This window comes from Gallus gallus, chromosome 6 (assembly GCF_016699485.2).
Source record: "Gallus gallus isolate bGalGal1 chromosome 6, bGalGal1.mat.broiler.GRCg7b, whole genome shotgun sequence".
NCBI lineage: Eukaryota > Metazoa > Chordata > Aves > Galliformes > Phasianidae > Gallus > Gallus gallus.
In genome coordinates this window covers 2,993,357-3,018,260 of record NC_052537.1, presented here as the reverse complement: position 1 = coordinate 3,018,260, position 24,904 = coordinate 2,993,357, and the positions used below count along the sequence as shown (strand labels likewise).

Sequence of the window (24,904 nt, the reverse complement as noted above, 5' to 3'; positions counted from 1 at the left end):
ATGAAACATGAGAAAAACAGTGCTGGGTAAAGCTATGTAACTGGGCACTGCAGATGATCTGGTCCATGGAGGGATGGCATGAGGAGCGATGGGCTGTTGCTCTGGGGTAGCAGCAGCAGGCAGCACACTCTGTTAACAGGAGTAGCAGCCAAAGGCAGAGCAGTGTGTGTCCAGTGGCTGAGTCAGGCTCTGGAAGGGGCAATGAATGTGAAGCACCACTGCTACCTTTTGAAAAATGTAATGCTACATATACTAGAGTTTTCCCTTTTTGCTCAACTTTGAACTTTCCAAAGTCTTCTTACCAAATAGGTGAATGGAAGGGACCTAACTTTTTTATTTCTGAGTATTAGAAACAGTAGTTAAGGGGGCAAACAGGACAGTAGAACAGAGGACGGATAAGAGCAGGGGAAGAGATGGAAACTAACAAAGGACCCAAATATATCATGCAGTAACATACCATCCATCTAAGAACTGTAATAAAAGGTGCTAGTTCTTTATATTGTAGGAGCAGAAATAAATCTACATACAACATTAATCAGTAATGCTTCAAATTAATAATACATAACAGACTAATGGATCTGAAAAGTCATTAGTGGTTTGTAGGAGGCTTACTTCCTGAAAGTAATCTGCATGAACATTAATATTAGAGCTAGTCAGAGAGCAGATGATCTTGTCTGTGTGATATTACCTCTTCAAATGATACCAGCAGCATGAATTCTGTTTTTCATTAAAAAAAAATGCTAAAATAAGTCCATTTTAATAAGTTTCTTCCAAAATTTTTGCATGGAGTTTCTAAACGTTTCAGAAATACAGTAAAAGAATGCAGGTACTTCACTTTTTCAGGATTACATCAGTAAAATTCTTAGAAAATATCTAGCTGAACTGTCTTTTTTGATGGACAACTGTTTAGAAATTTCTTTTAGTAAAGTTCTAAGTAGCACAAAAGTTAATGATGTGGGAAATAATGAAATACAGTGACTGTGCCATCTTGATTCCTGTCCTTTTAGCTAAACAAAAAGCCAAATAAACTTACCTAATTATATCAAGAGAATTGAAGGCTCTTTCATAACAGGAACATTGTTGCAGATATTCTTTAGGTAGAAGAAAGGTTTTGAGAGCTGCGATAAGGCTAGTAAGTCAAAACAAATGTATGTTTTATAAGGAATCTCTAATGACATTGAGTATGTTGATCTTGTTAAAGGTTCTGATATAACATTTATGTGAGAGGATCACAAATTTCTAAAGCAAATTTATCACTGCAATCATCTGTTCCAAGAAGAGACTCCTCTGGTCAAGTAGCTGAACTTAGGCAAGAATGGACTTTGCATCCAAGGTAGACGGAAAGGTCACTCCCGGGTTTTGCTCAGCAAAAGACAGATATTACTCTCAAAAGTAGAACAGAAGCAAGATGGGAGCAGGTATCTTTCTCATTCCTACCACTTAGCATCTTACAGAAAGATACTTCTAGGGGAAAAAAAAAAAAAAAAGTTCTGAAGACATTCAAGACCTTCAGAAGTTAATGATATTGGTCATACTACTTTTCTCCTCACATTACAAGAGATTTAGTAACTTCAGACCCTACTATTAATTTGTTTTCCTTTGTTTTACCCCCCCTGGTCCATTTTTCTTGTCTTTATTCTTTTGTGCCTGGAAGTTGCTGTTTTCTAGAGAAATGGTTTAAAGGAACCAAGAGTGTGCTCTAACTGAAAGTAATAAACGAGGTTAAATATACCTATAAATAAAACAAATTCTAATAAAACTGATTTGTGAAAACCAAGCAACTTTCCAGAAGTGTTTATAGATTAAAAATGTATTTAAAAAGAAAAAATGCAGAAAGCCTGTAAGAACCAGTGTAGTATCGTATAACTGGTATCACTTAGCTTCTATTGAAACTGATAAGGACATGATTAAGTTTATCATAAATAAGAATAAAGCACACGCTAAATTGTATTGATTTTAACAGTATCATCTGTATGTGGCAGATTAAGCATTCTTAATCATCTTTAGAAGATCCTCTGCTTGTTAGGAAAGAAGTATTGATGTACCAATTTCACTAACAGATCCTCGCTAGAGGAGTCAATACTTTATGTCACTCAAAATGTGGAGGTCTGGCTGTAATGAAGTGAACTGAAGCATACTCTGGTAAAAGCAAAAACTGTCAGGTTTGTTACCACTCATAAGAACTCCAGCAGCTTCTGAACTCATCAGATCTCATCCTGATAAACATTGGAGGGAGAGTTGTGTTTTTTTTTCAGGAGTTGGTATACCAAGAACCACTGTATACACAGTACCAGTTCAGAAGATGTCATCATCAGCATTCGAGTCCTGTTGTAAATGAACTGCGAGAATAGCTCTGGAAGAAACAAACAGTAGGATGGGGCCTCAAAGAACTTTTGTTCAGAAGCGCTTAAGTAATGTTCCCTGAAAGATTGAGAGCTCAAGCAGCAGTGTATTTATTTAACTTAAGCTGTTCTATTCTTGCACTCTTGATTTTCCTTAGTGATAGTTTCTCTTCTCACAATTCACCTAACTGTTCTTTTGCAACCCACTCAACCTTTTTTTCTTTCATTTCCCTCCCACCTACACTGCTTCTTTCTTCTCCCCCAAATGCCAACTCCTTCGTTCATTCTCTCACTTTCGCTTTATCCTTTATTTATTCTGATATTTTTCAATCCGGAGAAGAATAAGTATTTAGCTTTGTTGGATATTTGAAAAGCACAAAAGCAAGCTCTTTTCCATAACAGAAGTGGTGGACCATATCTGCTGGAAATTTAACAGTGCTTGCATGGAAAGATTGAGAAATTCTTATCTTAGTTCCCCTGATTTTGTGTTCAAGAACTCTTTGCATGCCCAGAAAGCCAACTATTACAATAAATCTGTAATGAGACCTTTGAGAAGCTTTTGCTGCAATGTTTTCCATGATCTTCAGGGCTTTTTATCCTTTGCAGGGGGTGTGACAAAATGTAAACAAAGAAACATCTTTTACCCTACAAAGCAAAGGTATATTGCAGCACATTGCTGAATACAATGTACCAGCTGAATGACAGCCATTTGGAACAGATTACATTTACTCTGATTTAAAAAAAAAAAAAAAAAAAAGCTTTAAATAGTTCATGACCAGTGCTAGAAAAAGATAAATGCGTAGAAGCCATTTGTTAAATATACTTTGACCTGGTTATTTGTGAACTAGTTCCAAAACAGCATCGTTCTGGTATTAGAAGCTAGATAAGGAGAATGGAATTATTTTCTTCTAAGAAATACCATTAAGCTAAAGGACTTTTAGCAGTACTTGGCAAAAATGACTACAGATTCTTCTTTCAGTTTAGTACGGTCTGTTGAACTAAACAACGAAACTGGGTTTGTATGCATTGTTCCTTCATTTGATTACACTGTTCAAGCAACTGCAATCACAACAAGATTAACTCGTCCCTGGGATAAGACAGAGAGCTCAGCCAGAGGCAGCTGTTGATATTTCAAATCTGTTTCACAAACAACTGTTTTCAAGTCTGAAGTGTTTTATATGGATAGAGGGAGTAGCTTGTTTTGCACGAAATAAGCAAGCAAATTCTAATTTCTTTAAATATGTATTCATTATCTATTTTAAAATTGAAAGCACTGACAAGGGACAATGCCTTTACTTGTAGAGGAAATGGACCTGGGGGTGTTGATTGATGCTGGACTGAACATGAGCCAGCAGTGTGCCCAGGTGGCCAAGAAGGCCAATGGCATCCTGGCTTGTATCAGAAATAGTGTGGCCAGCAGGAACAGGGAAGTAATTATCCCCCTATATTCAGCACTGGTGAGGCCGCACCTCGAGTACTGTGTCCAGTTTTGGGCCCCTCACTGTAAGAAAGACATCGAGGCCCTGCAGCATGTCCAGAGGAGGGCAACAAAGCTGGTGAGGGGTCTGGAGCACAGACCTTATGAGGAGCAGCTGAAGGAGCTGGGGTTGTTCAGTCTGGAGAAGAGGAGGCTCAGGGGAGACCTTATTGCTCTCTATAACTACCTGAAGGGAGGTTGCAGTGAGCTGGGGGACGGCCTCTTCTCTCAGGTGACAGTGATAGGACTAGAGGGAATGGCTTCAAGCTGCGCCAGGGAAGGTTCAGGCTGGACGTTAGGAAATACTACTTCTCTGAAAGGGTGGTCAGGCACTGGAATGGGCTGCCCAGGGAGGTGGTGGAGTCACCGAGCCTGGTGGTGTTCAAAGAGCGTTTGGATGTTGTGTTGAGGGACATGGTTTAGCGAGAACCACTGGTGAAGGGTGAATGGTTGGACTGGATGATCCTGTGGGTCTTTTCCAACCTTAGCGATTCTATGATTCTATGATACTTAATTATTATATCACACAACAAAACTACAGTGCCTTGTCGTCTTATTTTTTCTGCAGCAAGATATCCAGTACATACTTGATATTTTATAGGGAATACTTTTATTTAGTGAAATGAGAGGATTTCTGACACAGTACAGCAGAGTCCAAGTCCTTTGAAAGCCTTCTTGCGCATTTCTCTTTATTTTGTTGTATGTATCTTCCTCTGCACTTATCTCTTTCCTTTCTTTATCATCTGTGGTGAAAAATATACAAAAACTTTCTGACTCTATAGAAAAGTATTTTTCACCTGTTGACTCTTCATAGAGCCCGTAACGGTCCATGTTTCTCATACTTCTCTCCCTTAGTTCTACTTTAGAAGAAGTATTTGTTATAATATCAATATTTCACCTCTTAATTCACTTCCTATCACTTGATCAGAGCAATTCTCAGCACTGGGAAAGTTCCTTGATAACACATCTTTCATTTTTATGATTAATTATATTATCTAGTAGATAGCAATTAATTGCTAATATCTCTAGGAAATGCATTTTTAAGCAACGATATTAAAAAAATATATATGTAATAAAACAGATGGGGATAATAGCCAAGAATCTCCAACACATTGCTCTCGTGGATTCCCTAGTGGAGACATCATTAAGACCCATGATTTGAGGAGGACATAGACATAGTCTGGTCCGCAAGGTGCTGCTGGATATTGTTAGGAGCAACAGAACTGGCCACACCAATTCAAGCAACACACAGTGCTCCTGTGATTTTCCCAGAAGCAGCTGAAATGGCTGCAGATGAGCACAGTTCAGAGCTTGTCAGTAGGCTGAGAGCAATGTGATTGCCTGCTGAGGAGTCACTAGTCCTGGGCAGAGCCAGCTATGCCAACAACTGCTTGAAAATTAGATTGCAGAGCAATGGAGCCTAGGTAGTCCTGTGATATCCATTTGAGGCAATACACTTCTTCAGAAATCTTTGTTTTTTTTATAAATACAGTGATAGAGAAACTGGATTTGCTGAAGAAGGGTGGTGCTGGGTTTCTTTTGTTTACTGTAAATGAATGAAATGTGACTAACCAACCTCACCTGAGACCCACACCCTCTGGCCCTCAGCCCAGGAGCAATCCTTAAACTCAGGTTTAGTTCTTTGTGATCTTTGGGCTTTGTTGCATTAGTGCTGATCTCTAAATCAGTCACAGACTTCCTGGCTGATCTACAAGGTGAATTTTTATCTTGATTTTGGGCTTATTCTGTCATCTTGCATCTGCTGAGTACTTACTGAGTTTTGTCTGACTGTGGTTGGTCCCACTGGATTTGACCTGACCTGTAGATTGATTTCCTGGCTTGACCTTGGGCCTGCATCATCACTGCAAGTTGCTGGATAATCTGGATACTTGATTAAATCAGCTTGCTGTTATTAAGCCAGCCTTGCTCAGGTAATAGGAGGCTAGTGCTTCTAGCCTTGTTACTGTACCTGGTTTCTTGTAAAGGAGCAGCTAGTCCTTATTGCATGTTGGCAAAATGAAGCTCAGCAGCTATAGAATAACTTGTACAGCTTTCAGGCATCTGCAATTATTGTATTTCAACTTAACATAAGATCTTAACACTGCTGTTAAAAAGGCCTTACAGCTCACTGAAATCCTTGTGCTTGTCTTTTTAATTGCCATTCAAGCTATTCTTAGCATTCATCAGTAATGCGATGTTTTTCTACACCGCATCCTAGAAGTGTGGCCCTTCCCTGGCTGTACTGAGGTGGCTATTCCCCACCTGTCCTGGGGGCTGCTATGAGCGAACACACGGCTGTGCAATAAGTCAACTTAAAGAAGTGAAAATGAAATGCAGAAGTAAATATAGAAAGCCAATGGTAGCTGAGCATGAGGGGTGATATGGGCTTATCTAAACAAAACAGGGTAGAGCTATCAAATTTCTGGTAGCTTTGTCCCTGTTTTTGTCACAAGATGGCTTTTGTTGCTCTTCTGCTGTTTCTGAAAGCAACTGCACAGTAATTGCTACAGTGAAGACTTCAGTGCTTGAGGCAGCCCCTGCTGTCAAATTCTAGTGATAAAATAGCAACAGGACAGTACATGAATTATGATATGCAAGTATTTTGACTTTGTCTTATTTTAAAAATGTGAGAAGGCAGAGTTTTGTTATGAATTACAGTGGTCCAAGCTGCAACTCAAATGTGATAACTCCTGTAGTGTCAGTCAGGTCCTACTACATTTTATGAAGGAGGACTGCCAGGCCAGATTCTGTTCTTATAAAGGAGGCTACTGAGGAAATGAAGGCTATAACATTCCTTTCTCTCCAGTCCATCATTTTTCATTGTGGAATGACAGCTGGGAAAGACTGAAGAACTCATCAGATTTGCATTCCAACTAAGATGGCAGGAAGACAAAAGTAGCATTTTCATTCTGAAGCTCCGAAATGGGATGTGAGGTGGGTGAGATTTGTGCAAGGGTAGTCAGGAAGTCAGTCCTTAGCAGAAACACAGACTGTCTGATTCCCAGCCATCTTTAGAAGACCTGTCTGTATCCTTGCTTGCACGGGGGAGGGCATACACCTGGAAAGAAAACAAATTAATTCTGCCTCGTGGCTATTACCAAAGAGGATGCTGCATGTGTAGTAGAACCTGTATTTGTGGATATGAATTACCAGCTTTTGTACTTATGGTGGTCATTTCATTTTGTGTGTGTGCGCTGTGAGTTAGCTGAACATCATGTTGCATTGAATTGCGTTGATGAGTTGTGTTGGCAAACTCCATAGTGGAGTGGGATCAGTGGTGCCAATACAGCCATTCTGTCAAGCTAAATTTGCATTCCTCATAATGTGCTGCTGCTGCCTCTGCAGGATTTGGTCTTTTCTATTTTTATACCGTTTTCAAAGTTTGTAGTTAATATTAACTGACAGAGCCAGCTGAGAATCTTGGGATTTCCTAGTATGGATAATTAAGGAAAATACTATTTCATGTTCAGACAGATGCCTTGTGGTAAATTGCACTATGTGAATATCATTGCCTTCATTGCTAATTCTTATTCCTGCTGATTACTGAATCTGTCTTACACTATGAGGTGCTAGAGGTGTGTAGCAGGCTTCCTAAAAAATAGATGTTAAGCACTTTGCTGCTTTCTTTATACATTTGTTTGTTTGTTTTGAAGTCTGACTTTTATGGGCCAGTTGCCCTAATCCTTTTTGTACCTAGAATATGTGGGAACTTGCATTGTGTGCTTTATTAGTGGAGCTTGGAGAAAGGCTTAAGAGGCTAGGGAGGACTTCCATTCATCAAGAACTCTTGCAGTTCACTTCAGTTATCACCAAATCGGTGTATGGTTCCATATTAGGTTAGAATCTAGCTTCCTGTTTCTCTCAAAGGAGAGATTTGCTATCAGAAAACATCAGGAATGGACTGCTCGGCAAGTCAGCTGCCAGGAGCTGAGCAAGGCAGATGGGAAGCTGGCCTCACCAGCTCACCAAGAGTCATAGTCCCACCAGATCTGTGTAGTAAGAGCAGAGCAGGGGTGGTGATAGTAGCTGTAGTAGTCTGCAGCGATGAGTCATGGATGGTGATCAGCAAGGAACATCACTACAGTCAGGCACAGGCTTACCTGTAGCACAGCTCAGCTCAGGATTAGAGGCTGCACTTAAAACTTGTTTAACCATGCTTAAGTACAAGGGCCTGAACTTAAAGTAGAGGAAACCCTGATGAGGCCTCTCACTGCTCTTGCATATAGCCTGACCAAGTGTTATGGCTGCACCACGTCTGAGCTGGCCTTGAGGCAGCGGCAGTGGGGTGGCTGAGCCTGCTGGTGCACCCACGTAGCAGCTGTAAACTCTTATTTCCCAGACAGAAGATGTTGGGTTACGTGGTTCTGCAATCTGATGTGGAACAGTGTCAGTTTCCTTATTTCAACTGAATCTGCAGGTAGACCCTGCTGTAAAACAAGCACACTGAGTTGCAGTTCAGTTGTTTAATGGAGAGTGATGTCAGGTGCAGAACACAGTGTTGAGACCTGTGTGGGCCATAGGTGAAGTGCTGGTGGTGGGTGCAGAGGGTGATGTCTGTAAAATCTTTGTTCCTGTAGGGATACAGGAGCCCTGCTCGTACTGTAATTAATTGCAAATGGAGCTCAAGGTATGTAACTTACCCAGGGTCAAAGCTGCTACAGAAGCAATGCCATTGCATCAGAAGTACCCAAAAGTAAAAGACATGAAACTAAATGGTGTAAAAGTACTGACTTGGTCTTCCATACCTTGTTTTCCCAACAAGCTTTGTCTTCCTCCTCTGCAATCTAGGCGTGATTTGTGTCTGTATCTGATGCTGCTTGTATCTCTGTCAAGCAGTAAAACCAGCATGAAATTGATGTGATCTTCTTTCATTGCTGCCCAAAAGGGGCTGAATAGCAGCCCTGGAACAGAGCAGGCTTGTTGACTTTGTTATGCAGCTGCATGACAAATCTGCCTCTCAGCCTGCAGCTTCAAGAAGAGAGCACAGCATCTGTTCACATAAATGGTAGCTGGTTGGTTGGTTTTGGTTTTGTTCGTTTGTAAAAGTAAACTATTGAGTTTAAATGGAAACTTAGAAATAGGTAACTTAGGCTTCTCCCACTTGCCAAGAAAAGCTTCCCACTTATCCTTCAAAAGGAAGTGAATGGATAATCCTCAACTTAAATATTTTTGCTACGTGTGTAGAGAGATTAACATCTAATTTAAAAGAAGATTAAATCCTGGTATAATAATTGTAACATGTGAATCCATGGTTAATCAAGGTGCAGGTACAAAGCCTCTTCAGAAGGTTCCACTGCATAAAATCTATATTCCTCTCTTTCTGTATGGATCTGTCAATGTGGCGGCTCCCTGTGAGTTCATCTGTCACTGTGCACTTCAGCAAAGTTAACCCTGGGCTTGCAAGCACAGTGCCAGGAATAACACCTGGGCATCTGATTTCCACCACCTCACACAAAGTCCTGCTCTGACATCTGATGCATCTGTGTATGCAAGTTGAAGAACAAAGAATTAACAGTTCTCTCTGCTCTCTCCAGTAACCTAGAAAATGTTCTTGCTGTGCAAACTTGCATCATCTATATTCTGTAAGTTAAGAGTAATTTTCAAGTTAAATGGTGGTTCTCAAAGATATGTGTGTTCCCCATCAGGGATGCCTGTGCTGGCATCTTCAGGAGCTGTGCTGTGCCCTGCTGGGCAGGGGTGCTTGTTGCTGTGCTTCCTCACCCTCCCATGGTGCCTTTTTGTTATCGTGGCAGAGTTTGTGCTGGAGACCAGGAGGCTTTACCAAGTGAGTGGTTTGGACTGAAAACTTCAGTTCCTTGAAAGATTTGTAATATGAACTGAAAAATCCATTTGGGGCATCTGGTTTTGTTTGGTGACACCTCAAAGTGCCTTAACGTTGCAAGAGCCAAAACTGAGGTGACTCTACTTGCCAGAGGCAGTAAGGACAAAGTTTCATAACAAAATGTGGACAGAAGTGGTGTTTATTCTCTATCCAAGTGGTGTTTATTGCCAGTCAGGGGGCAAGGCAGTGGTTCAAAAACCTCACGTATGGTATCTACCTTTCAAACTCAGAACAAAAAGCTTCAATCACAAATGTTCTTAAATGTACTTATTGCGTACACTGCATTAGTTTGTATAGTGGGGCCTAAATGGTAGCTGGAGAGACTAGAAGTACTGCATCCACTTACTGCGTCGAGCCTGCGTGTTCCAGTCAGTAGCTGCTGTGTCTCCAAATGCACATCGTGCATAATGCATTCATTTTCTGAAGCAGCCCAGTAACAAATGTACAAAGCCTTGCATCGGGGTTTGGAGTTGTGGGGTTAGCATGAAAGATTGCATGGGAGGATTTTCTTTTCCTAAACAAAGTATCTCAAGTATCTGAAATTTGTCACCTTGGCTGCACTGCCTGATCAGAAAGATATGTAGAAATGTGACAACTCTATTTCCACCATGAAGAGAGCTATTCATTCCAGTTTTTGTTAAGAGACCACTGGAAATACCTTTTTTAATCGTGATTATAAGTCCTGGCAATGGGAAAGGCAAGCAAATCTTTCTTGTCTTACTACTGAAGTATTCCAGGAGCTTTCTGAAATTCAGTGACACAAAATCTCACTAACAGAATAAGAAAAGTGAGTTTTGTATCACCAGAAAAAAAAAAGTAGGCAAGCACGAACTACTTACCAGAAACCAGAAAAGTGACTCCCAGCTGTCTCTGAGTGAATGTATCGGTGTTGCACCTTTTACGAGTGGTGGCAGAATTGATGACTGATGCTTAGACATATCTGTTATGCCTACAAGACCAATAGAGGAACTGTTAGAAGTGAAAACACAGTCTCATGTGGTTGTGCTATTGTTGAAGAAATTCTAACTGTTGGAATCCATGCAAAAACACACAACTGAGAGCAAGTGAAGAGGCATTAATTACTTTCTGACAATAGTTATGTTAATGAAACAAGTAAAGAAATAGTCGAACGTGTCACAGCGTACTCTAAGCCAAAAATCCACTGGTCTGCTTTGATGTCCTGCTGTCAACAATAAAACGTTTGATAATATCCTTAGTAATGCAATTACAAGAAGTTAACAACCAGGTGGAGTCCAAATCCTGTTTTGAAAAGCAAGTACAATTTTCCTTGAGCAACTACACTGAATTGTAACGTGATTCTCAGCCAGAGCTACTGGCATGAATGCACTGTGAGTGGGCTGTATGAAGTAACGCATTTTCAAGGAACATTTGGTAACCTCTTCATTTACCAGTAGATGTCACTGGAGTCCAGCGGAGAGCTATTACTGGTTTAAAACATCTACTCAGTTTAATTTTTATTTCATAGACATTCGCTATTTGTACATATTGCCTTATATGCAATAAAAATGAAGAGCAATGATCAATGCCCTTCCAGGTATGGGATTTTACCCCCCGCCCCTCAGCTGCTGGTAACTGTTGAAGGATACTTCAATGGCTTTGGAAGTGGTTCTGATACGATTATTTTTTTTCTTTCCCTTCTGTGCAGCATGCCTGGATCTGGTCCAAACAGATAACGACCAAAGTGATTATTCAGTGCAAAGGGGACAGCAGCAAGCAGTGCCTGTATGATTACTCAGCCTTTGCTCAATATTCCATCAGCAGGGGGGAAGACGATGGAAAATCAAGCCAAAAGACTCGGATTTCCACTTTCTTTGGCAGTTGCATTGAAAATTACAAGGCCTGGGAACTGAGTGGGACAAGAGGAACCTGTACTGTCTTTGACTCACTGAGCATCTCTCTGCAAGCCTTAGATAAAGCATTTGGGGATGAAGCTCCACTTCTGTTGTCTCTAGGTACCTGCCTCTGGAAATAAGCTGTGTGCTCATACTGATGTTCTTTTTTTTCCTCCAGTCTTAAAGCTAAATTATTTCCAAAGAATACAAATAGAAGAAAACCTCAGAGGTAAGCTGTGATCACCTGTCTCTAGTTTTATGCACTAGTATTTTATTACTGGAATATTTTTCTGAAGATTTGGATCTTGCATCCTGTAACCTGTATTAGGTGATATGGAGCACAGTGTTGATCAAGACTGCTTAGGATTGCACTGAAGAAGACCATGAAATATCATTCTTGTTTGAATGAGCTGTAGTCCTTTTCTGCTATGCCTGTGTAGTGCTGGGTGTATGGGGTCTTGTGCAACAGGCTGGAGGTATTACAGCCCACTTTCAGTCTGCACTGTAACTGGAATAAAGTAGAAAGTAACTTGTTCGGGGCTGTGCTCCAGCAGGAAAAAGCAGTAGCCACTGTATTTTGTTACCTCCCATCTCTTCAGGAGGAACTCTTCATGCAATTATTTTTAAATTTTCATTTTCTCAGATTAATTTGCTACATAATACATTAGTTCTGGCATGAGATTCGGGGTTGTGTTCATTTGGGCCTCCTTAGTCCTGCAAGTTTACAGTTGTTTGTGAATTTGTTTTTTCAGCTGTAGTTCGTTTTGTTTCAGAGCTCTTGAAAGCCACGCATACTGGTCTGGGTGTAGCAGCTTCCTTGTTTCAGCTGATATTGCTACAGCAGTGCTTAGCTACTGGTTGAGTTCTGTTCTTTCTAAAGAATAGAAAAAAAGTACTTGGAAAATAAAAGGAAAAGCAAAAATCTTATTAACGTAAAAAGGAATTGAGTGAATACAGCATCTGTGTTTAAAGAACTACACAGAAACATTAAAAAAAAAAACCTGAGTACAAAGGGATGTAATGCAGAAGTGTAGGTCAGGTATATGCAGGTGAAAGAAGCACAATAAGCAACGTGAATGGCTGCTATGCTGCTGCTGGAGAAGGACTGGAACTGGACATTCAGTCCTATCAAACCCCTTATAAGAAAGGAGATGTAAAACACCAACTGCTTGTTGCATTCCCATGCTTTTCTCTCCCCAGCAAGTGCTCTTCTAGTACATTTTGATAGCTTTCACTAAGGGCTATCATGAAAACAGAAAAACTCATCAACAATGAGAACTGAGTTCTTGAAAGAACTCTAAGAAAATTTCCAGGAGCAATTGAAGGTGGTCCTTCTACAAGGCTGCAACAGATTTCAAGCATTTGAGAGGGTCATCCTCTTGGTTCATGAAAAGGAAACAATGTAAAGTTTACCTGAGCAAAACCCTAAGTCTTCCTCGTCTCTTCTGAACTTAGTCTGCATCATCCCTGTAAGTGAGGTGGTTTCACGTTCTGTTTTGTTTTTCCTGGAACGCCTTGGCACGTCGCAGTCGTATTAGGAAAAGGCAGAGCTTGCTGAGATAAACTGCACAGCAGAATAAAGTTAGCCCTCCCAATTACACCACGGTGAAAGCTGCTTTATGCATTTCCCACCTGCACTTCACCGTGCTTTTTCTCCAGTAGACTTGCAGGCTTATCACCTGGGGAAAAATGTTGTGCAGAACAAACACTGAGAATTTAGCCGCAGGTGAATGACTGCTGTTGGTTCATCGTGTAAAACTTGTATTTCCAGAGGCTTTTACATTGCAGAGACGATGCTCCCTCTCATGTGATTGCACCAAGTGGGTGTGCAGACTGGACAGGAGGTGGGGTAGCACAACTGTTTGGTTGGGTTGTTTTTTTTTTTTTGGCTAGCTCCCCAGGTTTGATTCATTGACATCAGGATTGAGGGAACTCTTTCGACCCCCCCCAGAATAAGTCCCTTGCATGCCCATAATCTTCTCTTCCTTCTGTTCAGTGGTTCTTCTTTTAACCTTTCAGTGATGAGGCTTAATGCCCTTGACTTGGCTATTTCATAGGATGAGAAAGCTACAACCTGAAACAAATACAGTAAAACATGATCCACAACTATACCAAGATCTCCTCCTTGAAAGCCTTTTGGTCCTTCTTCTCAGGGATCAGTGCCAGAAAAGTAATGTCCTACCCACTTGGGAATGCCTTGCTGAGAAAAGCTTTTTATTATCAGAAATCACACTTTGTGCACTGTGCTGCAAGCCCCCCAGCCCTGCTTGTCCTGCTTCATGGTCTGCCCTGATCCAAGCACTGCGGCTCTCAGCACAGCTGCTTTCATCGGCTCCCATGCAGCCACGTCTGGTGTTGCTGAACTTCCTCCAGCACACATTAGTAGTGATACTAATGTATAAATAACTATTTTCAGAGCTGTTTCAGGAAGGTTGACTAAAGCATGGTAATTAGTTACTTAATGTGTCTCTTCACCTATTTGCATAGCAAATATGAAGGGGGAAATTCTAGCCCCAGTGAAGTGAAACGGCAAAGCCCTGAGTGCTCTCACCCTGGTGTGCTGGGTGATGCTTGAAGGACAGGAACAGGAGGAGGCTGACATTTCTCAAAGAAAAAGCAAAACACACAAATGTTTAATGTTTTAAGTGGCACTAATTGAGACATGAAAGTGCTGCAGCAGCTGTGAGTGCAGTGAGAGCAGCAGGACATCCTCTTCTCTCCAGTCTCTTTCTACCTGGAGAAAAGGCATGGAAGGAACAGCCATAGAAAGCTGGAGATAATGTGGGAGGCAAATAGTGACTAGGTGAGACAGGAAGGGGAGAAAAGGAGGTGGAGAAGGAGATGATGCTGAGTGGGCTGAAGTGCCACTGACTTATAGTTCTGGAGGGAAAGGGCTGGACACTGGTAAAATGGGAGGGCCTGCCTGTGAGTTCATGTGTGCTTGTTGGGCAGTGCCTAGTAGGGAAGTGGGACAGTGGGTTATTGAATCCATTCTCCTTTGGTGGGAACAGGAGTGTAGCCAGGATGTATTTATGGTGTTGCCTCCATTTTCTTCCGGATGAAAAACTACACTGAAACAGTTTAACATGTTTTAATGGATGCTAAAAGATTGAGTTCTGCGAAAAGCTGTAGCTCAGTACAGAGCCTATTTTGAACAGTCTGGTTTGTATCTCCACAAAGAGAACTGGGAGAGCTGCAGGGCGTATTATCCAAATTAATTCTTCTGTCCTTCCTAAATATTCTTCCTCCTGTTTCACTTTTCTCTCCCTTATCACCAGCTTTGGAGCGTTTCAGCTACATCCTTCAGTGCTTTTTGACTTCACTATAAATAGCAAAGGTGCTAGTTTCTTTTGTAGAGGAGAATTATGGAATGAATTAGAAAAGCCCACTCTGGCTTTCCAGAAGAAGTTTTTAAGACCGAAAAGCTGAAGATGGCTGCATACCTCCCACTGCTTTCCTCATGGAGGCGAGTGCCAAACTGAAGTGTTTTGTCTGGTTTGCTTCTTGCGAAGGCTTCTGTGTTGTTTTTGTTTGTTTGATTTATATTATTTTTTGTGAAGGGAGATGGCAACAAAAGGAATAAGATGCCTGTTGAATTCCACCCTTTACGAGAACTAAACTCACCTGCTGCTGAAAGTGGATGGGACTTGGTTATCTGCTCTGTCTTGTTGCTTGCATACTTGAGGTAAGCCAGATAAAATGGAAATGGCCAAGTTTAACATGTTAATCGCCAAATTATTCAGTAACCTGGTGTAAAATTTTCAAATGTACGTAAAGTGAAGTAGGTGAAGAAAAACTGGCCATCATTTCAGCTGCTTTTGAACTTGGCAATGTTTGCTTCCCACAATCATTTAAACAAAAGATTTTCCGAGACTTATTGGCTTTCCTGAGACCTAAGACAGCCAGCACATAAAACAGGTCAGCATCCCCTGTCAGTCACGAGGAATTCCACCACGACCAGGAATCTGCAGTATTGTAGATTGCAGACTTGCATGGAAATTTTACAAAGGTCAGAAATACCGTTGAAAACACAAAGCCTAGCCTGGGGACTCCGGGGTATCAGGGAGCTTTCAAGCTAATTGCACCCAGTTCCTGTCACTAAATGATGCCAAACGATCTGAAATACTGTTTAAATGATGTAAGTAGCTCAGGCTTTCAGTTAGGAACTTATTTATTTGCAGCTTTTTACGTGACTTTATATCCAAATAGTTTCTTGGTTTCACTTCCTCGCTCTGGCCATGTTGTTCAGTTTTTCTGGTCTCAGGATAAAGTTTTTAATGCTGTAAATAACTCCACAGAGACCAGAAGTATTTTGAGCTCTCACAGTACTATTTTTTCCTCTTTGTCTAACAGATCAATTAGTCACCAAATAAGACTTTAAGCTCATGCACTGGATAGCTAAAACAGTTTGAATTGTGTGCGCTATTTTACTCTTGGCGATTAAACAAGCTAATTAATAGCTCCAATACAAGAATACTCAGAGGACAAAGAAAAATCTTGTTATATTCAAATTATGTATTTTAAAATGTTTAACCTATTTTCAATTGCTTTCCAATCACTGAGTCAGGTGTTGAAGGTATAAATACACTTGTAAACTACCTCTGAAATACAGCAGCCACTTCTGTCCTATTTCAAATCAACTTGTACTTCTCCTCAGGAGGCCCAGTTCATTTTATCTGCACTCTCTCTAGCACCAACTGTGTAGTTCCTTAAAGAGCACATTCGGCATATTTGTTGTTTGGATGTTAAACACAGAAGCCAGTAACATGGCAATAGGTGCCAAGCAGAGGCCAAAAACCTGTTTATCATTCTTTTTAATGCTCCTGTAAATAATCTTGCTTCTCCATACTGTAAGCCATTAATTTGCATTGGATAAAGATTAAGAAGAAGTGAGGTTTCTGTACTAGAAACAATGAGACGACTAAACTCTTCTGATGAAAACAGCCTCTTACTTTTGTTCCTACTTATTATATTCACGTTGCAGTTGGCTCATGTGCTTTAAAACCTTTTCTCAGATGAGAAACGTAGCCAGTGGGACAGCTGTGCTGTGGAACCATCTTAGGTTCCAGTTATGGCAAGGTGGTGGTAGGTTCTTGTTTGTTTACTTTTGGAGGATCATTTTCTTCTTCACAGACTGTATCACTACTGTCAGTCTCGGAGGTGTGCATCGGTGTCCTGGGTGGCTGTAGGCCTCATATTGAGCAGTGCTTATGGCACTGCAGTGCCCTAAAGCTGTGGTTTCACCCAGTGGGCTGTTCTGCCGGACCTCTGCAGAGCACTTCCTCTCTGGAGTGGACGTTGGGCCTGGTGTAGCTACTGTGAGTACCAGTAAGGAGCAGCAGTTCCCTAGCAGTGAGGCTGCCTGTGCTTCTGGTAAAGAAGCACTTTTAATGGTGCACTTTTAATGGGGTTGCCAGAGGGCTGTGCCAGAACCTGCTGCCCTTCCCCTCACCACAAAGCCCGGGCCTAGGGCGGCCCGCGGCTCTCTGCGGCCTCGCCACCGCCCCGTTTCCCCCAGCTGAGCCGCGGTGAAATGGGGGCCCCGAACGGATCCTGCGCGCCGCCCCGTGCGTTGGGCCTGCCGAGGCCCGGAGGGACGGCGTGCGCCCTTCCTGCCTCACAAACTACAGCTCCCGGCGGGCGCCGGGCGGGGCCGGCGGGGCGCGCGCGTGCGCGGCGGCGGCGCGGTCGGTTGAGCGAGGCGGGGTGCGATTGGCTGCGGGCGGCGGCCGGGCGTGGGACGCGCAGTGACGGAAGGAGCGGGGCAAATGGCGGAGAGATGGTCCCGGGCCCCGTCCCGAGAGCGGCGATAATTCCGGCGCGGAGGAAGCGGCGCCGGAGGAGGCGGCGCCGGGGGCCCTAACGCCCGCGCCGCGGCGGAGAGCCGTGCGGGAGCCGCGGAGGAGCCCGGTCGGGCGGCGCCTTTGGTCGGGCAGCGCCTTTCGTCGGGCGGCGGAGCGGGATCGGCGGCCGCAGCCGCGTCGGCGGCGCCGGCCGTAGCGCGCCGGGCCCGGGACCCGCCGCCACCGCCGAGGCCGAGGTGGGTGCGGCGCCCCGGGCCCGCGCGGGCGGCGGGGAGCGGAGCAGGCCCCACAGCCGGCGGGGAGGAGCCGGCGGCCCCGCGCCGCTTCCGGGGCGGCCCGGCGGGGTGCAGGGGGCAGCGCCCGGCCGCGGGGCAGCGCTCGGGGCCCCGGGGGAGAGGCGCGGGCTGGGGCCGGACGGGGGGTAGCGGTGGCCGCGGGGCGCCCCGGGCCGCTCCGTGACGCCGTCGGGCCGGGGTCGGAGCGGCGCGGGGCGGGGGAGGGGGGCGACGGGAGGGGAAGTGACATCAGGCGGCGGCGGGGGGGTGACCCGGTTCCGCCGAGCCCCGCGGGGGGAGGAGGGAAGGAGCTGTCACCGTGGGATTTCGTCAGCCGCCTCCCGCGCCCGGCCCGGCTCGGCTCCGGCCCCGCTTATGTAAGGGCGGGGGCGGTTGGCGGCGCTGCCTGGCGGGGTCCGAGCCCCGCGGGGAGGCGGCGGGCGGCGCTGGGCTCTGCGGGCCGCTCGGCTCCTGCGCCGCTCCGAGCGGGCGGGCGGGGGCGGGGGGAGGTCGGCCCCGTTCTCATCTCGCAGCGAGCGAGGAGCGGAGGAGAGCTGTAACGGGCTGGGAACCCCGCTGTGGTGGCGCTCCGGTACACGGAAGTACGTCGGCGTTTCCTGATCTTTAACCCCAGTCTGAGCCGCGCGGTATCGGTGTTTCCCCAGTACTCATCTGTTAACCTCTGTGCGTTATACCGAGTATGCGTTTGAGTATTGATCGTTTGATTCAAAACGCCTTGCGAGACCGACTTGTTATTCCCATTAAAGAGGTAATCCGGGTTGTGTAACTCTGTTTTCTGGAAACGAGGTCCTCCTGACTGCAGCAGGCTTCTCTTTGGGACTGCAAACCACGGGCGGCAATGTAAAGACCTTGGTGTTTTTGCGGGCTCTGGAAGTGTCAGGTGCCGGTGATACGCGAGTCAGGGGTTAGGGAGGAACAAGGGCTTTTTGGGAGCGTCGTGACCTTTTGTAGGAGAGTCATATAGAAATTCAGATGTTACTAAATGTTCCATTTTGTTTCTGTAGTTGTAAAAGCTGACTCTTTCCCTGTATAAAGTATGTTGGTGTTGCAGTTGTAAGTACTTTCAAACATCAACAAAGTCAGACTACAGAGTTTGATCTGTTTTGTTGTTTGCCGATGGGGAGATCTTAGTTTTGCTCTTGGTTGGAAAATAGGAATTGAGAGCAATCTGTAGGGGAGTGAAAAATCCTCTGGTTCAGCAGCCATGTTTGGAGCAGCACACAGCAGCTTGAGACACAGAGAAGGGTGAAGGTGGGCTGAAGAGTGGCCGCTGCCAGCGGCGTCAGCCATTCCACTGTGTTCCCAGCAGAAGTAGGGTCGGTAGATGGGCACGTGCCTTCATCTTCCATCTGCTGAATGGCCAGGAGAAGTGTTCCCCGAGTGGTTGTCCTGCATCTTCTGCACTGCAGCACCACCTGGTTGTGCTCAGACGTGATGTTCCTAATTCACTTAGCTCAGAGGTGGTCTTAGGAGTTGCTCAGTTCATATAGCAGGGGAAAGTTGACCTGATAAAGGGAGACTGTTGTTAGCGAGGCAGTCTTCCTACAACAAAACATTAGATTGACATTTCTGGAAAATGGTCTGACTTTTTTTGGCAGAAGCTGCTCTGGTGCTTCAGGTGGAGATGAAAACATGGTGGGAAGACAGCATGTCACTTATTCAGGGAAATACTAATAAGAACAGTTCTCCCTAACAAATAGTTCATGTAATAACTTTAGTGGCCTATTTTTCATAGACTTTACAGTAAATGAGGGCAGTTGACACTTTGAAAGTAGGATTTCTTTGATTCTATTCTTTAAATAAATTCCCTCTCCCCCTCCCCCCCCCCCCCCTTTTTTAGCAGGCTTTTCTCCAGAATGGACAGTGCCTTCAGACAGAAAGATGTACTTGATTAGATTCAGGCTGACTATAAAGAATTCCAATTTCCTGTTGATGTATGGGCCAAAATGAAAAACAAAAAAAACCACCCAAATTGTAGTTTACAAAAGTTACACTTGTTTTATGTTACGTTGCCATTTGTCCTACAGCTCAAGTATTTGTTTTGGGGAGGAGGTGGAATGCAACAAACTGGTCTGTCCTCCTTCTTGAGTTGAACAAAAGTAGGAATAGAACACATGCAGAGAACTGCTTAAATTTGTTCCTGTTGAATTTGTTTATATTTAAACTTCATTCTTCTGGCAGAGCAAGCTGTGGATCCGGCTGCAGTTCTAACAGCCTGTAGACAATCATGGCTCGCACTGTCTCACATAAGCTGACCTCCATGCTCTTGGACAGGGATTTAGAAGGGTCTCCTCATTCCTGTCAGTCAGTCAAATCAATCTTACTCCTGGGGGATTGCTGTGTACCAGTGCTGATCGTGAACGTGCACGTCATACTTGCAGATAATGTGCTTGCTAAGCGAGCCTGAGTGCATGAGCAGAACAAGGGGTGAAGTTGTCATCATTATTTGTGGTGAATTAGTATCTGAAATGTCTGAAAGGCTGTAACTGGGAAGAGTCTTTCTGAAAGCATAGCGTTACTATACGAGCAGAGAGCTGCATGTTTACATATGTTTTCTCCTGATGTTTCATGAAAGCAGTACCATCTGCGCTTGAAAATAGGAAGCTAGAACAAACCAATACCAGAAAGAATGTATGGATATGGGATATTTCATAAGGATTTATTGTGCTGTGTCTTGATTGCATACGTGCAATTAACTCAGCTTTGAGTGACACTGGACAATGGACAAGATGCTGCAGAAGCATGGGACATACAGGAATGATCTCATCTAGATGAGCTGGTCTGTAGAATGGAGCAGGTGATATTGCTTGCGTTAAATGTAGATGCTTGGTGCTCATAGGCCAAACAAACGGTAGAGTTGCAATCATTTGTGCTAAAAAGTTTGTGAATTTGTTTCTTTCATTTTTTTTTCCAACAGAGAATATGAAACAGGAGCCAAAATGACATCCCGATTTGGAAAGACCTACAGCCGGAAAGGGGGAAATGGCAGTTCCAAGTTTGATGAAGTGTTTTCCAACAAACGGACCACCCTTAGCACGAAATGGGGAGAAACCACCTTCATGGCCAAATTAGGACAGAAGAGGCCCAGTGTCAAAGCAGACATTTCTGAAGTTCCTAAGAAACCCCGAGTTGAAGATGAGGTAACAGAGGATCCGTTTGGGTTTGACAGTGATGAAGAATCTCTTCCTGTGTCTTCAAAGAATGTGGCACAGGGTAAAAGCTCCTCCCAGCTGGACCCGAATGAAGCTGCTCAGTCTGAGGACTTCACTTCTCTACTTGAAGCCAACAGCAAAAGTAATCAGCCAGACGGTGGAGAAAACACTGCATCCAGCAAGCAAACACCTGCTGACAGTACTGCTCCTCCTATAAAAGAAAAGAGCACAAGCAAAAATGTGGAAGACGGAGAATGCAAAGGCAGCAGTGCTAAACCCACATCTGCAGGTACGTTTAGTCAGCTGTCCAGATAGCTTTGTTAGTCAATTTTTACCGTTGTACGTTTAGAATCAGTGCTTTCTGAAATCATTTGTGTGTTCAAACTGTAGGGCAGCTTATAGGATATGCTATTTAACTAGAAGCACCAATGAGCATCTCGCATTTTGCTTATTGATCTGAGATTTGTTGGTACTCTAGTTCTTGTCTCTGCAGATTCAGATACGATATGTTAGTCTACTTTGAGTAGAATGGAATAATAACATCTTTCTTTAAAACAAAAATTGTCCTGATCCTAATGCTTTTGTCTTTTTAAATATGTGGTGGGTTGGGGGTAGTACAGAATGCCTTATTCTGCAGCTAGTGGCTGTAGTTTAGTGAAGGTACAGTCGCTTTGATGCAAGTGTGGATGTAGCTCACGATCTGCCTATGTAATGATTTGTATGGAAAAAGCAGTCTTTTGAACTTCAGTTGCCTGGAGGTATGTTAATTTTCTTAATTACCACATCTTTATCAATGTGTATGTGAAAACCTTTGCATCTGTAAAACAGAATTCTGTTAAGCTCATTTAGGGGCTGTTTCCAGCCCCAAACTGTGAGGTATCTTTATGCCTCAGAGAGGGAATTCACAAAACCTCAATTAGACAAGATCACATGTCATTACATCTCGTTAGAAGTTTTCACATAATGGGCTGATTAAACTGTAGCTTCTAAAATTGGGCAGAAGATCACATTAGATGAACCTTGATGAAGCTGACACCTACTGACTAGCTCTGGATTATCATAATCGACTTTAATGAGAAGTACTTATGTAACTTTGAATTCTCAGGTACTGTTAACTTATCCTTGGGATCAGAAATTGGAGTGGACTTGCTCACTTTGTAATGCAATAGACAGGGAAGATACCAAATAGTGCAAGATATGCACAGCTCAGTAATTTTCTGACATAATCTTATTGAAACAAAACCAAGACGTGCTGATGGAACTTCAGTTTGACAGACGAATTGGTGGGATATGTAGTTTTATTTCAGTTTCACTCTTTATTTTCCTGCTGAAATATTTCTGCTTTTCGTTTGGTTTTCTGTGGAATATTAATCTGTAAATGTGGTACACTCTCATTTGGTAAATGCAGTTTGTTTTTCCAGGTTTGATTTTAGAGGTGGGAGAGAGTCATCCCCCAGTATTTACAAGGAGCAATGAGTTTGCCTGCTTGCTGATAGCAGCGCAGATGTTAGAATTAAATGGCTTCCACATAGAAGACTTGCTTGATAAGTATTTTTTGACTTGGAGAAGAGCGTATGTAAGCTGTGGAGAGAAAATTCCTAGTGCATGAAAAGCCAGGAGGAACAGACCTTAACAAGCCCTAACTTAGGGGAAGTTGCTTAACAGTTCACTGAGCGTCTGCTTGCCTGGCATGCCTCACTGACGTTTTTGTGACTGACTGCTGATCAGCCAGAAAGTGTGGGACAGGGCACATCTTGGCCTGATAATGCTCTTCTTTCGGACTGCATTCTTGTGAACGGTTTAATCTTCATTTCACTGTATGTAGAAACCTATTCTGTAAATCTTTTTCTTCAGAAATTAAGTTCAAATGAAAATGTACTGAAGTATAAGAAAACCCAGACCGTAGCTTTGACAGTGTTTATTTTGGACAGGTAATATCAATGAAACTTGGAGAGTTTAAGCAGATACTGTGCTTATGTGTAGTAACCAAAATAAATATGTGGTCCCTGAAAATGTCACTGGGAGCATTGAGCAATTAGAGATAGTGGTGTAGTCAGCCAGTATAAATATGGCTACTTCCAAAGCTTCTTTATGGCATTGATATTAAGTGAAGTTTGATGGTACCGGGCTGTCTTTCAGACCTGAGGAGGGTTAATTTTTTATAACCCCGTGCTGCCCTAAGCAGTGTAGTGCACGTACTTCACTGCTTACGTATCCTTACCTTCTCCATAATCACTGTCCCCTCCTTGGTGACTCTTGCACTCTACCAGATTCAACAAAACTCGTTCAAAGGGCTTATAGATCCTGGAGACAGCAAGTTCTAGCATTCCTGAAGAGAGGAGAAGAAGAGAGAACGGTGTTAATAGTCCCACTGTGAGAGAGACTGCAATGTGAGCTCAACCTTAACCTACATAAGGTGGTGTATATCTAGTATAAGAAACCAGGTTATATAGGTGCTGATGTTCACGGTGCGCTTGTTTTAAATGCATTTTGCTAGTTAGTCCTTGGCATGATATTGAGTTAAGAGAGATGAGCCAAGGTCTCAGGACTTCCTGATAGCATGTTCTGTCATTGTATTGTAATCCTTATGCTTGAATAAGGTGAAAGCTGTGGCTGTTGGCAAGCTCAGAGTTACACTTCAGCATAGCTCTGCTCCAAATGTACTTCCTTGCCTCAACATTCATTTCTTTGTTAAAATGAAAGTGATGCAACATCAGTTAATTTTAACTGATATTTGGTATTTAAAAGAAGTCTTTTTTTTGTTGTTGTTTCAATAGTTGTGCAACTTTTTTTGTGATGCGGTTGGGGATCTTTATCTTTTATTGAAAATGGCATGACTTACTGGTCTTTTTTTTTTCCCAATAGCCTACGGCTTGTAGTTGTAACAATCTCATTTGAAGGGCTTTGAGAAGCTCTTAATGTGGAAGGCTTCTCCTAATCTTTCCCTTCTGTCGCTTGATCAAGGCTTAACGCGGAGTGAAGAATGTCCATGAGTAATCCGGTGTGTAAGAGGCAATTTGCAGATAGTAGGAGTTCAGGTAACTCAGAAGTAGCAAAAGAGTATTCAGTATTAATAGCCACTGTTAGGTCACCTTTGTTAAGGTAGAAGAACGGGGTAGCTGGGAAGAAATTTGAGTCATTTGAAAATTATTGCAGTGGTAATCGGTATCAAGCAGAAATGCAGCAATTCAGTAATTAGCAGGTGAGCTTTATATGAGGGAGGCAGACTCGTGGTGGAATAAGATGAAAACATACGGATCTGTGCTTATCTGGATTTCTGAAATACATTAGTGGGTTTCTTTAAATGTTAGACTTGCTTTAGTTTGTGTGTCAAAGAGGAGTATTGGACACTAAATTTACCTTCACTCGTAGTTTAATATAAAAACTACCACCTTGCAGAGCAAATTGTGAAGTTCTAAAATGGATGTCTGTAACTTTTGTTAGAAAATTTAAGAAAGCTTAACTTTTGCGATCAGGGTGGTGGGGGCACCTTTGGTGTGTGGGTCACAGGGCAGCGTCCTGCCCCTCAGGCTTAGGGAGGCTGCCCTGCTCCATGGTGTCCTTCCGTCCCATTGAAATGGCACTCGGGTCGGCTGGTGGTGTGTGGGTATGTCTCATGTGTGCCTGGACTGCGTAATAATGCTATTTAATTCTAAGTTAACATATTTTAAGTAGGTATTTGAAAGGGTAGGGTGGTTTAAAATGTCTTCTCAGGATACAGAGCAATGTGGGAGTTGTATTCCTTTCTGCTGTGTTGTGCAAAGTGTGTTTTGGGGGATACTGTCTGTGCAGTGGTGTTTGAGTTTGTGGTTTGCTTTTCTTTCTTTCCTTCTTTCTTTCCTTCTTTCTTTCCTTCTTTCTTTCCTTCTTTCTTTCCTTCTTTCTTTCCTTCTTTCTTTCCTTCTTTCTTTCCTTCTTTCTTTCCTTCTTTCTTTCCTTCTTTCTTTCCTTCTTTCTTTCCTTCTTTCTTTCCTTCTTTCTTTCCAGTAATAAATGATTGCATATCAAGTATTTGTGAAACTCTCTTTTTTCCCCCCTATCATACAGAGTATTAGTGAAAATACTGCACTCAGGTGCTGTGTAGTAGTATTCAAGCGAATCTTTGGTTCCTATACTCTTTCACTCTTTGGACCAGAAG

General features: G+C 43.2%; 1 protein-coding gene and 1 long non-coding RNA gene across 20 annotated transcripts in view; one reads left to right on the top strand and one right to left on the bottom strand.

Moving 5' to 3' along the window:
* WAPL (WAPL cohesin release factor) overlaps positions 1-24,904 on the top strand; it is a 133,258-nt gene that overhangs the window by 55,436 nt on the left and 52,918 nt on the right. For 7 of the 16 annotated variants that reach the window (XM_046942783.1, XM_046942784.1, XM_046942787.1 and 4 more), the window contains 3 exons: positions 11,328-11,743; positions 12,288-15,199; positions 20,532-21,055. In XM_046942783.1, coding sequence (XP_046798739.1) covers positions 15,099-15,199; positions 20,532-21,055 — 625 coding nt within the window. In that variant the 5' untranslated portion in view covers positions 11,328-11,743; positions 12,288-15,098. Of the gene's footprint in view, positions 1-11,327; positions 11,744-12,287; positions 15,200-17,260; positions 17,555-17,858; positions 18,363-19,837; positions 21,056-24,904 lie in introns of those variants that run through there. The other 9 variants (XM_046942790.1, XM_015287976.4, XM_040702314.1 and 6 more) reach the window with 8 other exon arrangements.
* LOC101749937 lies at positions 4,306-13,174 on the bottom strand. 4 transcript variants are annotated; one of them, XR_006939634.1, is made up of 5 exons: positions 13,147-13,174; positions 12,928-13,078; positions 10,501-10,610; positions 8,565-8,644; positions 4,794-6,877 (listed from the first exon to the last, which is right to left on the bottom strand). It is a non-coding gene; the product is annotated as an uncharacterized LOC101749937 (long non-coding RNA). The 4 variants fall into 4 exon arrangements; XR_005860932.2 differs by having other exon boundaries at positions 12,928-13,174; XR_005860933.2 differs by lacking the exons at positions 4,794-6,877; positions 8,565-8,644 and adding an exon at positions 4,306-4,562 and having other exon boundaries at positions 12,928-13,174.